General features: G+C 46.5%; 1 protein-coding gene across 1 annotated transcript in view; it reads right to left on the minus strand.

The window, feature by feature from the left end:
- Positions 1-12,918, minus strand: part of Parm1 (prostate androgen-regulated mucin-like protein 1) — a 96,100-nt gene that overhangs the window by 23,916 nt on the left and 59,266 nt on the right. The window contains exon 2 of the mRNA XM_041671303.1: positions 10,577-11,272. Within this exon, the coding sequence (XP_041527237.1) occupies positions 10,577-11,272 (696 nt within the window). The remainder of the gene's footprint in view (positions 1-10,576; positions 11,273-12,918) is intronic.

The raw sequence follows: 12,918 nt of genomic DNA on the forward strand, positions 1-12,918 counted from the left end.
ACTTACATGGGCTTTTATTACCCAATACTCACTGTAAGTGTCCCTTTGGGAGGCTTAAAGTGTTTTTTATAAACATTCTAAGATTCCAAGCTAAGAAAACTAGTTTAAAAGAGTCTGAGCTAGCAGTAGCCACCTCCCCCCAAATTAAGACTCCAACTGTAATAATAACATCTGACGTCATTTACTGCTAACTCGATTAGGACTTTGTGATGTCTTATTAGGTCTTAATAAGAATTTTACAGACTAGGTACAGTTCTGCGTGTCCTCATCTTGAAGATGATGTCCAGGGATAGACAAACTTACCCCAGGGTCTCTCATGTAGCAAAAGGCACTGGAGAGATCTGAGCCCTAAATCGGTTCCTGTTAGAGTTCGTGCCATCGCCAGAGCCTCGCCTTCCTGCAGCCCATCTTGAAAGTCACTCTGCACAGACTCTAAATGGAAACGCGCCACAGAGTGTCCACGGTTCACTTCCACCGGCTCAGTGAGATGCTTCATCTTAGCATAGAATTCACCTTTGTCTTTAAGCCAGTGGTCTACTCCTTGAAGACATTCATCTAGCCACGAATGTAAGACACTCTAAAAAGGCTACATGTTGCTTTTCCTAGGGTGGAGGAAGCAGGAATATTAAGGACACTGTGAATTCAGCATCACTTATATGATTTCTTGACACAATAGTCCCAGCTCAGTCCCCTGGGATGAGACCTTTGGATTCTCTTCTGACAAAGCTGATGGATAGATGGTGAGCCATACTCTATTTCCTGACCAGTTAAAAGGCATGTAGTCCTGAGTTAGAACATTCTGATGGTTCCATGTGGAGCTGAGATTGGGTCAGTCCTCCTCCATCTCTCTTACTGAGCCACCCGGCTGTAGGTTCCTTAACAACATGATCAGGGTTTATATGCTAATTCTCAGTGAAGCATTTTCAAAACCACCTTTCACCTATCACTGATGAAAGTCAAGTCTGAAGCAGAAAAGAAAAATTGCTCTGTGGAGACAGAAATTCTCCAGATATTATAAAACATGGCATTGGGGCAATTAAAGCGCACAATGGTTGTCTTGCTACAATCTGAAAGGCAAATAGCTGGTTTTATTACCTTGACATATATTTTTTAAAGGGTATCCTAGAAATACTTTCAAAATCAGATTAAGGTTTAAGTAGTTAAGGTAAGTCAAAGGAGAAATAGGAGATTGTATTTTAACTGAAACAGCATCTATTAGAGTCCATTGGGAATTAGCAAAGTTTGAAGGTTAGCAAAAAAAAAAAAAATCCAGCCCGTAAGAAGAGAGTGTGACTAAGGTTCATAAGAACAGTTATTGCAGGGAGCGCTCATCGCAAGGCCCAAAGTGGGCATCAAAATGTGGGCACCAGGAGGTGTGTTATGGTGGGGGAGAGTGGAGACCCATCACGACAGTGGAGAGCCTTTGAGATGGTCTGTGGTCCTGAGAAAGTACCAGAGGTATCTATGCATGCACAGGGGAAGGTCTTCAATATTTTTTTCATTTTCAATTCAAAACTCAAAATATACAGAGTTAAGAAAATGTGTGCATTTCTATATAAAACAAAAAATGTTCATTTACTGAGTATTTATTAAATACCTACCCGGAGCTAGGCAAAGTTGTGTGCTAGGAATATATTTCTGAGACAAAACAGTTTCTCCCGGTCCCCATGTATCTTGAGAAGCAGTGACGGCAATAAACAGTCACACAGCTCAGTATGTCAGCCTGCTGTGGAGAAGGATACACCCGAGTTGTGATCCACTGTAACTGAACTGTAAGAACTGGATTGAAAGGCACAGAGGAAACATCCATTACAAGCAATGTGTGAGCTGAGATTCAAGGACTGAACTGGAAGGAGGTGTTGGAGCAGGTTCCAGAAAGAAGCATTGCATTGATGGTGACCCTAAGTCATGAGGAAGACCAGTAGACGTAGGAACCTGAGATTCAGCTAGTCTTGGAGATGCTGAGAGTGAGGGGCAGGTGTTTGGATGCCTCACGGAGGGAGGGGCAGGAAGAGGCCACATGAAGTGAAAACTTGGGAGATTTGCTTTGACGGCCGAGATAGTGATGGAGGTTAGTGATGATAGGAGTTCTGTCTGACTTGTGTTTAATCCCCTCTCCGGCTGCTCTGCCATAAAGGAGCAAGGCCAGGAAAATGGAGCGGTGGAGAGGCAGGCATGGAGGCTTCTGCTGTGGCGTTCTGAGAGGCCTGGCTTGCAAACGAGCAGCAGACGTGGATGAGTTTGGAAGCTACTAACAGTTCAGTGTCTATAACACTTGGTGGGGCTTGAGAGACGGCTCTGGCCGCTCATTCGGAGGACTAGGGTTCTGTTCTCAGCAACCAAACAGAAGATCACAGGTGTCAGTAACTCCAGGTCCAGAACACCCAATTCCCTCTTCTAGCCTCTGTGGGTTTGCAGACTTATGTAAAGGCAAAACACTCATGAACATAAAGATAATTAAGTATATGAATAAAAATAGTAACACTTGGTGATGGAGAAGGCGTAGAAAGCGGGAGGAAGAGGACAGGAAGATACTAGAAAGTGGGAGGAAGAGGACAGGAAGATACTAGAAAGTGGGAGGAAGAGGACAGGAAGATACACAGTGCCACTCACTGCTGCTAGCGCGTAAGATACACAGTGCCACTCACTGCTGCTAGCGCGTATGATGGATTTATAAACTGAGTGCGGGACAACCTACTCTTAAGGAGTATTGCTTTCTGATATATTCTTCTGAGCATTCTAAAAATATGCTAAGGAAAGCTAGCATTCCTTTCATACGCTCCTCTCATGCATATGTTTTTATATTAAATCAATGTTAAGTCCTTTAGCCGATTTTTAATGTTTTTGAACTAGGTCATGAACTTATTATAATATACATTTTTCACTCCTAAAATTTTCCAAGATATATTTTTAAATGATTCTTTTATCTTTCCTATCAATTTATTCCTTTTTTCCAAGTCTACATTCATCTTGAAGGCATGGATGTCTTCTACACGAAAATTCCTGGAGGGTGGAGGCACAGAGATGTCCAGATGTCTTTGTAGTACTGCCCTCTCAGGGTGTTTATTAGTACAGTTCCTGCTGAATGAAAACTGGACTTCAAACCAGCAATTTACAGCTCAGAAAATACCACCAATTTTCACAGCTCCGTTTTTCTCATTGTACTGGAAAATGCATCACAATCCCCGTGGACTCGCGGGTTCCACACTGTAACAAGCAGAATGAGTACAGCTACGAAGCGTGTGTGTGTGTGTGTGTGTGTGTGTCACCTGGTGACGTCATGAGGGTGACCTGCTCTGCATCTCAGCTCCTCCCTCCTCTGCTCACTGTGGCCCGAGCTGTGCGTCGCACTGACTTTGCTCGGGGAATGAAAACCACATCAGAGTACACACACACGAGGAGCCCTGGCTTGATAATACAGTATGATCCAAATTTAACACAAGCTGCACCTTTTCTAGTTGGGCAGAGGCTGCAGTGTGCTGCTGACTGTTAGCTCTCCTGACTCCGTGTTTCCATTACGTCACACAGGATGGGTTCAGTAGTAGGAAGCCTTGACTCAAGACCTGTCTGGAGGGTGGAGATTGAACCCTGGCCCTGGCCCTCACGTGAGACTTGAGTAAGTTGGTCTCTGTGCGCATTGTTTTCACCTTTAGAAGAGATCCAGCTGACCCCGCCTCACTGGTCTATTCCTAGGATTGAGTGAGGGGAGCCTCTGCTCGGAAATAGCCCAACCTCCAACCTAGGCTCTCACAAACAAGGATCTCATTTCTTTGGCACTGGGTCAGTGCAGTAAACAACTGTCATGATATGGCACACACGAAGGACTTTACGATAGCCTCAGTTTATAGCGAAACTCCTTAACGGTGGAGTAGTTTAATAACATGACCTATCATTGATGACGAGTAACCAGAAACCAGGTATGAACTGGTATATTTTTTTGGTCTCAACTGCTTACTATTTACCTTGCTCATTTCTCCTGCTGTTGAATACTGTTTAAGCACAATTCTTAGACTATTCTTCCCTTCAGTGACTATCAGTGGACTACCAGGTACAGCAACAACCTTCTGAGCTAGGGCCTCTGACACCCCTCCCGAAGCTTCTTCCTCCTTCATTGGTGATGTACCTGCTTAGGCAGCCTGGGACTCTACATTGCTTTCTAGGACATACGTGTTACACTGTAGATTTCCAGAGAAGAGACCATTATTCATTGCTACATGTATCTTTAGCATAGAGTCATATACCTGGCTTAATAAGTGCTTGTTGAAGATTGTGGGCATCCTTCATTATGACAAACAGGATAATAAAGGTGATGATAGTGGCAGGATCAAAAAGTTAGTAAAATAGCATATAATAATAAAACAACAGTCAAAGCTATTGTTTGGGGACACTGTGTAATAGCTAAGTGTACATGCTACCTTAACCTCTGACAGCCACACCCTACAGATCTTCTTCCTCGTCCATCTTATGGATAAGGATGATCAGGTGAGTGTAGCAGCTTCCCTGGTGCTGAGTGATGCACACTTTCACTGTTTCAGTGAATGCTGCCGAGGATCTGCCACATCAGAGGGCTGAGACATAACCTCCTCCTCATTCCCTGTGAGCAGGGTTCTTCCTAGCAGTGAGCAGGCAGTCTCCCAATGCAGGAGATGCTGCCTGTGAGCAGGGTCCTTCCTAGCAGTGAGCAGGCAGTCTCCCAATGCAGGAGATGCTGCCTGTGAGCAGGGTTCTTCCTAGCAGTGAGCAGGCAGTCTCCCAATGCAGGAGATGCTGCCTGTGAGCAGGGTCCTTCCTAGCAGTGAGCAGGCAGTCTCCCAATGCAGGAGATGCTGTCAGAGAACAGCAAGCAATAACAAGGCAACTGAAGCATGGTAAATGGATTCACATTGACGGCACCTATCATTCCACTTAGCGGAGCGGAGGTTTGCTAAAGAGATGGGAGTTGAACTGAGTCCAGACAAGGAACAGGACTGGTCCATTAAAAAAAGGAGCATGGGTGTTTCAGGCAGGGGAACAGTGTGTGCCAAGGCCCTGCGGCAGGAGGATTCTCTGTGTTCAGCTAATAGGAAGGATGCCAGGGAGCTTGGGGAGTATAAAACAATGAGATAAGAGAGTCTGTACAGGTTTAGAGCATCACCTAAACCCTGGCCCTCCATTCTGGTTAAAAGGGAATCAATTAGACCATCAGAGCCGCAACACCCTGGGATTTGTTTGGTGTTGCTGGTTCTTCATTTAAAAAAATCATTTTTATCTGACTCAATATATCTAAAATATTAACACCTCAGCCTGCAAAAAATATAAGTGTTTACATTCTGTTTTTTCCTTCATGGGGTCTTTGAAACTCAGTTGAGTACGATTTGAGTTGCAGACCATCTCTGTTTGGAGCAGCTGCAGTTCTAGGCCTTAGAGGTCACATTTGGCTCCTGGCTACTCTATTGGAGGTATGAGGGCCGGTCTAACACTTATGAGGTCAAAAGTGAAGGCTGAAAGCATCACCAACCTATATCCATCCACAGAAAAGGGCAAGGCCTAAGGGGTGCTTGATTCTGAGGCCCTCAGTTGACTAGGCAGGTGTTGGTCATCAGGGCTGAGTCAATGGAACAACACAACCCAGGAGATCCACAGGAGGATGGGCTGAGGAATTTAATAGTCTCCCTCAGACATCTGAAGTGTGAGATGCTCGTGGCTGACCCCCGGGAGGTCTTCAGTTGGCCAATAGCGGGATAGACACAGGTGCAGTTCCATAAAACAGGACAGGGTAGATGTGTGTGTCTCAGCACCATCAGACCAAAGGGAGGAAGGCAAGGGGATTGGAACAAAAGGGGAGGAAAGAGGGTGGGGCGGCCCTGAAGTGCTCAATATTACCTAGAGCACCTGCTGATGGGCTGTGAGGGAGGCAAAGGCAGAACAAGTAGAGGAATGAGAGAGAACTTGCTCTGGAGCTCAAGCAGAGACAGTGCCTTGGAGATGAGGGCTCCAACCATGGCCATCAAAGTCAACAGCTATATAGTAATCAGATCTACCTGGGCCTGAGAATTAGCCAAAGGAGCAGGGGGCAGGGAAGATACAGGGTTCCTCACGAGAGTAGGTGGTCCTACAGATGCTGTACACTCCCCTCCACATCACCTGCCGAAATTCTGGACCCTCACCTTGGCACATTTTTCCCAGACCCATCTGCTCAGACTCCATTTCCTGATGCTCCCAGCTCCCTTCACCACGGAGGATCACACTTTCTCTGGTTGATTTGAACTCACATAACATTTGCTTTGTTTCTGAATTAGTCAGTGGACTAGGACTAAGTGTTTGTTGAAAAGGTGGATTAATAGAAATGAGCTATGGAAACTCACCCAGAATAAGACCAACTTGATGGAGGAAGGTCATTGGTTAAATAAAAAGAAACTGCTTAAGCCGGGTGGTGGTGGTGCACGCCTTTAATCCCAGCACTTGGGAGGCAGAGGCAGGCGGATCTCTGTGAGTTCGAAACCAGCCTGGTCTACAAGAGCTAGTTCCAGGACAGGCTCCAAAACCACAGAGAAACCCTGTCTCGAAAAACCAAATATATATATATATATATATATATATATATATATATATATATATATATACTGCTTGGTTCTCATTGGTTAGAGATAGGTGGGAGGAGTAAAAAGAACAGAACACTGGGAGGAAGAGGAAGTGAGCTCAGACTCCACAGCTCTCCTCTCGGGAGCAGACGCCTCAGAGAGAGAGATGCCATGCCCCGCTCCCGGGCAGAAGCTCCGACCCAGGATGGACATGGGCTAGAATCTTCCCGGTAAGACCGGTGCTCACAGATTATTAGAGATGGGTTGATTGGGATATCAGAATTAGCCAGTAAGGGCTAAAGCTAAAGGGCCAAGCAGTGTTTAAATGAATACAGTTTGTGTGTTGTTATTTCGGGGCATAAGCTAGCCGAGCAGGCGGCAGGGGTGCTGCGAACACAGCCCCGCTGCTCCTAATTACTACACCAACTGTCACACAAAGTGTGGTGCTTAGCACTGGCAGCAACTGATCTCCGAAGAGCATGTCCATCTGGAAACAGGAGCTCAGGGGAGCTGAGGGCTGATGAGGTGTGTGCAGCAAGGCTGGGTTGACCCAGAGCCAGATCATTCTGGGCCCAGCTCTGTCCTGAGAGGCGTGACCTTGAGCAGAGGCATGACCTTGAGTGAAGCACTTCACTCCTCCAGGGAATAGTCTCTTCCCTGCGTGATGGACAGACTGTGTCCCACGGCCCCCATACTTGTCCTGCATGTCTTGGTTCATACTTGGGTTAGAAGCTAGGAGTGGAATTAGGAGTAACTTGTGTCCTTTCTCTCTGCTTGAATCCCAAAGGATAGCCAGTGGGTCCTGGCAGATGCACTTTAAGTAGTTTTGTATTAAAGAGATCTTAAGGGACAAATTCTCCATGTTCTATGAATGTACCCTGGCCTGGACTTGGTAATCACCCTCCCCTGCCACCTTTCTCTCTTCCCCATCCATCCAAGCTTCTCTTCATGCAGAGTTCCCACGTGTGCATATTTTCTTGAACTACAAAGGACCATGACTCAGCTGTGTGCCACCAATTTTGAACCTTTGGGCCTGCTAGGTTGAAATAAAGAAGAAATATGATCTGAAGATCAAGCCAAAAAATGCCAGAACATTCCTGAAAGTTCCAGTAAAGGAACTAGCGGATTTCAGGAAGCCATATCAGATCCTGGAGATCCCCTATCACCAGATAGAGTATCAAACCATCCCATCTGTGGAATTCTGGGGAGAAGCAAAGAGAAGCAGCACTCTTCTCAGAGTCCAGAGCACGAAGAAAAAGGTGGGTGGGACCATGCCCACAGCCTTGTACCTGGATGCTCCTTTTATGAGAGATGGATTTTACGAAACCCACTCTGCTTTAGGTACCTCCCTCATAACTCGGGCAGGAAGTCAGGGTGAGACAGCAACAGAGTGCACAGCTAAGGACAGCGTGCTGAGTACTGGCCTGGAACTGTGAACAGGCGTCAGTTTGCTGGGAATGGGTCACCACTACCCCCGTGCAGGCTTGCCCTCCGCCTTTCTCCACCTGGCTCTCCCCTACACCACTGGTTTCACTTGCTTTGGCTTCTGACTGCATGTCAGAGTGGAGGTAGAATAGGAAGGAAGGGTAGTTCCCTTCAAGCCAGAGTCGCTGCTGTCATGAAGGACATGGAAAGATCCACAGGGCTTGCTACTGAATTCCGGTTTCAGTTCTTTCCTGTCTCATGCCTGGCCCTTACTGTACGCCTCCTGCACCTCAGTCAAGCCTCTGCAGTCGACGCCTTCAGCTCAGTTGAAATGTTTCCTTCACTCTTGTTCCCCTCACTGGTATGCCCCCAGCCTTTGAGATAAGATTTGAAAAATAGTTTTTAATCCTTTGGAATTTTCACATTTCTTTTCCTTCCTTCCTTCCTTCCTTCTTTTCTTTTTTTTCTTTCCTTTTTTATTCCCCAGGACAGGGTTTCTATGTGTAGCCCTGGCTGTCCTAGAACTCGCTCTATAGACCAGGCTGGCCTCAAACTCAGAAATTTCCTCCTGCCTCTGCCTTGTGAGTGCTGGGATTAAAGTGTGCACCACCACCAAAGTTCCACATGTTTCTACAGTGTCTCCTGCTTACAGTTTTCTGGGACTGCTTGTCTGATTAGCCTATGGGCTCTTCCATAGCAGTTATTCCTTCGTTAATCTCAGCCTTTCTTTCCCTACCACTCTCTTGCACTATGTCTATTCCCACTAAAAGATGTCTTTTTCTCACCACTGACAGTTTTCCATTGGCCCTAGCTTGTCATACGTGATCTGACTGGAACCTTCTATTCTCAATGCAAGCCTGCCCCAGGGCCACCCAGGGAAAGGCTTAGGGTCCATTTCCACTTGGCATGTGGCCATTCTTGCCCCACTGGTTCTTTGCCACAAGGACAGCTGTTTTCATGGAAGGCTTTTCTGCCAAGGGTCCAGAAGTTTAGAGTTTCACATTGGGGTCTGCTATGTGTAGCTTTAGAAAAGACCCTGAATATCTGTCTGTCATAATTTTCAAGATGGTAAAATGAAGCTAACACGACACTAAATTTACAGGGTTTTTTTGAGAATAAAAATGAGTGCAGTGTTCTATAAAATCCATGCTATTTTCCAGGAGGCACAGCAGTGTCTATGAACAAACCTTCTCCACCTCTACCCTACAGTGATCAGCTTCTAAGGCCAACATTTCATTAGAACTGAGCCAGATTGTAGTTTTTGGAGCTACTCTGTGCCAGGAGCTCCCCTAAGCACCATGTTTGCCATCTGATCTCCATGAGGACAGTGTGTGGCAAAACATTACCGATGAGGAAAATAAAAGGCATAGGTGTAGTAATAGGAGCGGCGGGGCTGCGTCCCCAGCACCTGGCTGCCCACATGGCTAGCTTAAGCTTATGCCCCGAAATAATTACACAGACACTGTATTCTTTTAAACACTGCTTGGCCCTTTAGCTCTAGCCCTTACTGGCTAATTCTGATATCCCGATCAACCCATCTCTAATAATCTGTGAGCACCTGTCTTACCGGGAAGATTCTAGCCTACGTCCATCCTTGGTCGGAGCTTCATCACGTGCGTCTGTCCGGGAGCAGGGCATGGTGTCTCTCTGAGGCCTCTGGTACCAAGGGGACAGCTGTTGAGTCTGAGCTCACTTCTTCTTCCTCCCAGCATTCTGTTCTGTTTACTCCTCCCACCTATGTTTTAACCTATGAGGGCCAGCCAAGCAGTTTCTTTATTTTTTTAACCAATGACCTTCCTCCATCACATAGGTAAAGAAGGAGATCCAGGTCAGGACTCAGAGCTGAAGCTGTCCACAATGAATTTTTAGCCTTAATCTTGTCTTCTAAGGCCAGAACAGTCTCTACAGCCAGGCTAGCCAAAACTAGTTGGATCTAAAATGCTTCCAGAATGATGACCAGACAACCTCAAAATTCATTAGAACCTGAATCTATATTATTCATGACATACCCACCAGCTGCCATGACTACCACACCATAGGAGGAGGGAAAGAATTTCCCATATTAAAGGCAAAGTCTTGAATATTCCTTTTATCAGTCTTCTTATTTTTGAAAACCCTGTGTGTATGATGTTCCCACTTCAGACAAGGTAAACCAATCACTTCCGAGCCTGGACTCCCCAGTTCTCCATTCTCTGACATAAACAGATGTAGGCCCCTGATGCGCAGCTTCAATTTTTCTCTTTGATTTTGTGATACCCAAAGGAAAAAGATCTTGTTTTGCCGGGGGTCTCCCCCATTTTGAGAGGGGCTAGGAAGTTGTTGGAAGCAAAACCTAGGAAAGCTTGACCCGATAATTTTACTTCGTGGTCTTACTTATGTACCCCTGTGACATTCTGTAAAGACACATCAGACAGATAACAACTGACTACAGAGAATATGAAGTGTTAAGTAACTGAAAACTTGCATTCTTGTTAAAATTATAAAGCCTTATAATCACCCTTAGGTACTGAGCATTCCACCTCTCTCCCATGGGAGGGGTGCTTGACCTTAGCATGACCTAGAACATTCATCTCATCTCGAGAGGGACTCACCTGAACTTAAGGCATTCTCCACTTCTTGCATGATCAGGAAGGGGGTGGTGGTCTCAGACTCACAGGACACTCCGTCATGCTCAGCATCTTGGGGTGATTTCTCCTTGGGTGCTGGCTCGGCCGTAACATGGGAAGTGGGTGTCTGACTAGAGCTGGGCCCCTCTGTTGGGGATGTGGGTGCCATTGGAGCTCCTGTGGACTGGATGCTGGTCACAGCGGAGCTGTTGTTAGAGATGCTGGAGGCAGACAGAGACTCCGGCGGGGAAGTTGCCTGGGATGTGGATGTTGAGGTTGGAGCCTGAGAAGAAATGAGTGTGGGTGGCTGGGGTGTAGTGGTAGGCACACTTGCTTCAGAACTGTTGAGACCATGCTCCTTGGGAGTGGGTGTCGAGTGGACATCGTTGCTTGTTGGGGAGAAGCTGGCAGGTGACTCTGTGTTGCTGCTGTTCCACTTTGAAGCTGGGCTGGTGGCAGCCTCTTCTCTGGGGACCGTAGAAATGTTCTTGGAGGGCTGAGATGTCAAGGATGCAGCAGCAGTGGAGAGAACAGAAGCGTTGTGAGTGCCACCGGCCAAGGGGGTGCTGGCCATAGTAGTGTTCTGTGCAGAGGTAGTCAAGGTGGCTGGAGAGGGGGTCGTTTTTGTCATGAGAGAAACAGGCACCGGGGTCGGTGTCAGTGAACCCTGTACCCTGAGTCCTATGAAAGAAAGAGTCAGGACAAACACAGTTAATTGAGTGAAAACCGTATATACATGCACAATTGCACAGCTGATTTACAGTGTAATTCCAGGTATTTTTCTCTTTTTTTCCCCACTGTGCAGGTGACATTGAGGTGTGAAAGTGACTTTTAAAACCTACTCTTCTCACTTATCTGTGTCGCCTTGACTTGTGACTCCCAGTAGAAACTGGCCCGAAGCTCCCTCCAGAAGAGCAATTAGCGGGTCAGTCAATTCAAGACTTCAGGTGGAAAGAAATAATCTTGTCTCCTGCTGGTTTAAATCACCGTCCTTAGGGGGTGAGGCCCTCTGCAGAACCCCCCCCCCCCCCCCCGGCATTTGCCTGCATGACTGCATAACAGCTACACACTGGGGATGCCAAGGGTGTGTACGTGTGTGTGTGTGTGTGTGTGTGTGTGTGTGTGTGTGTGTGTGATGAGAGTGATGAGAGAAAGGGAGAGAGAGAGGGAGGGAGAGAGAGAGAGAGAGAGAGAGAGAGAGAGAGAGAGAGAACAGTAAAATCAGTGCTTGGTGACTGGCAGGAGGTGGGTAGAGTTTCAGAGGGGCCTCTGTGGGCCCTGCTCCTATTTCAAATCCTGAAGAGCCATGGAGAGCCTGCCCCCTCCCTCTATCTTTCTGCCTTTCTGTACCCCGAGGCAGGGCTTGGTGGCTTTAGAAGCACATTCCCATGGAAGGAAGAGGAGTTTTAGAATAAAGCCCTCATGTATGGTTTGGGAGTATCACGAGTTCTAGATTGGTATTCTTTACAATCATGATTTTGCCAAATCTTCCCCTTCAGATTTTGTAAAGTTTAGAACTAATTCTTCCCCTCAACCTTGCTCCTACCCTCCATTGAGTTAGCCACTCACTTTATTCTTCATTCATTAAGTTTAAGCAAGGACTTCTTGGAGTTAGTCTGGCAGGCACTGGGCTCATCATCCCACTCCGTGTAGCATGGCTCTTGATTGCCTCTCTGTACCTTCCTCACCCGCCAACTGGCTTTGGCTTGTCATTTCCATCACAGTATAGGGAATCCCAAATGCAAAGTTCTCAACTGAAAATAGACATGCCAGCCTTTGTCCCTCATACCCAAATCGAGTTCTCAGTCAGTCACTCCCTTGAACTGTAACCTGATACACCCGCTTTCTTCATAATCATCTCAATATCCCGAGTTAACTATTCAGGTGACAGCAGGGGCCCCTTAAAACGCCTCCTGGCTTCTGGGTTTCGCCCAGAAGAAACCTCTGTGTGCTTTGCAGATACAGCCGAGAAAATCTTTCAAGTTAATCTTAAAATCTTTTAAGGTGCTTGCTCTTTTCTTTTCTTTTTGTTCATGGCAAGGTTTCACCATGTAGCCCAGGCTGACCTGGAACTCCAGAGATCCACCTACCTCTGCTTCTTAAGCACTGAGGTCAAAGGTGTGTGCTATCATGTCTGGTTTCACTTTTCAGCTAATCAAAACACTTCAAATGCATCCTGTTGTACTTAGAACAAAATCAGAAAGAGCCCGTGTCATCTTAGGTTTTTCTCATTGTGATTAGCTTTGACTCAGAATCACCCCAGAAGCTCTTCTCAGACGATTCTAATTAAAATCATCCCCACCCCAGCTTCACATCTCTCCTTTTAA

The sequence above is a fragment of the Microtus oregoni genome, unplaced genomic scaffold (assembly GCF_018167655.1).
Source record: "Microtus oregoni isolate MIOR12 unplaced genomic scaffold, Mior012 000021F_ref0000039, whole genome shotgun sequence".
Lineage (NCBI taxonomy): Eukaryota > Metazoa > Chordata > Mammalia > Rodentia > Cricetidae > Microtus > Microtus oregoni.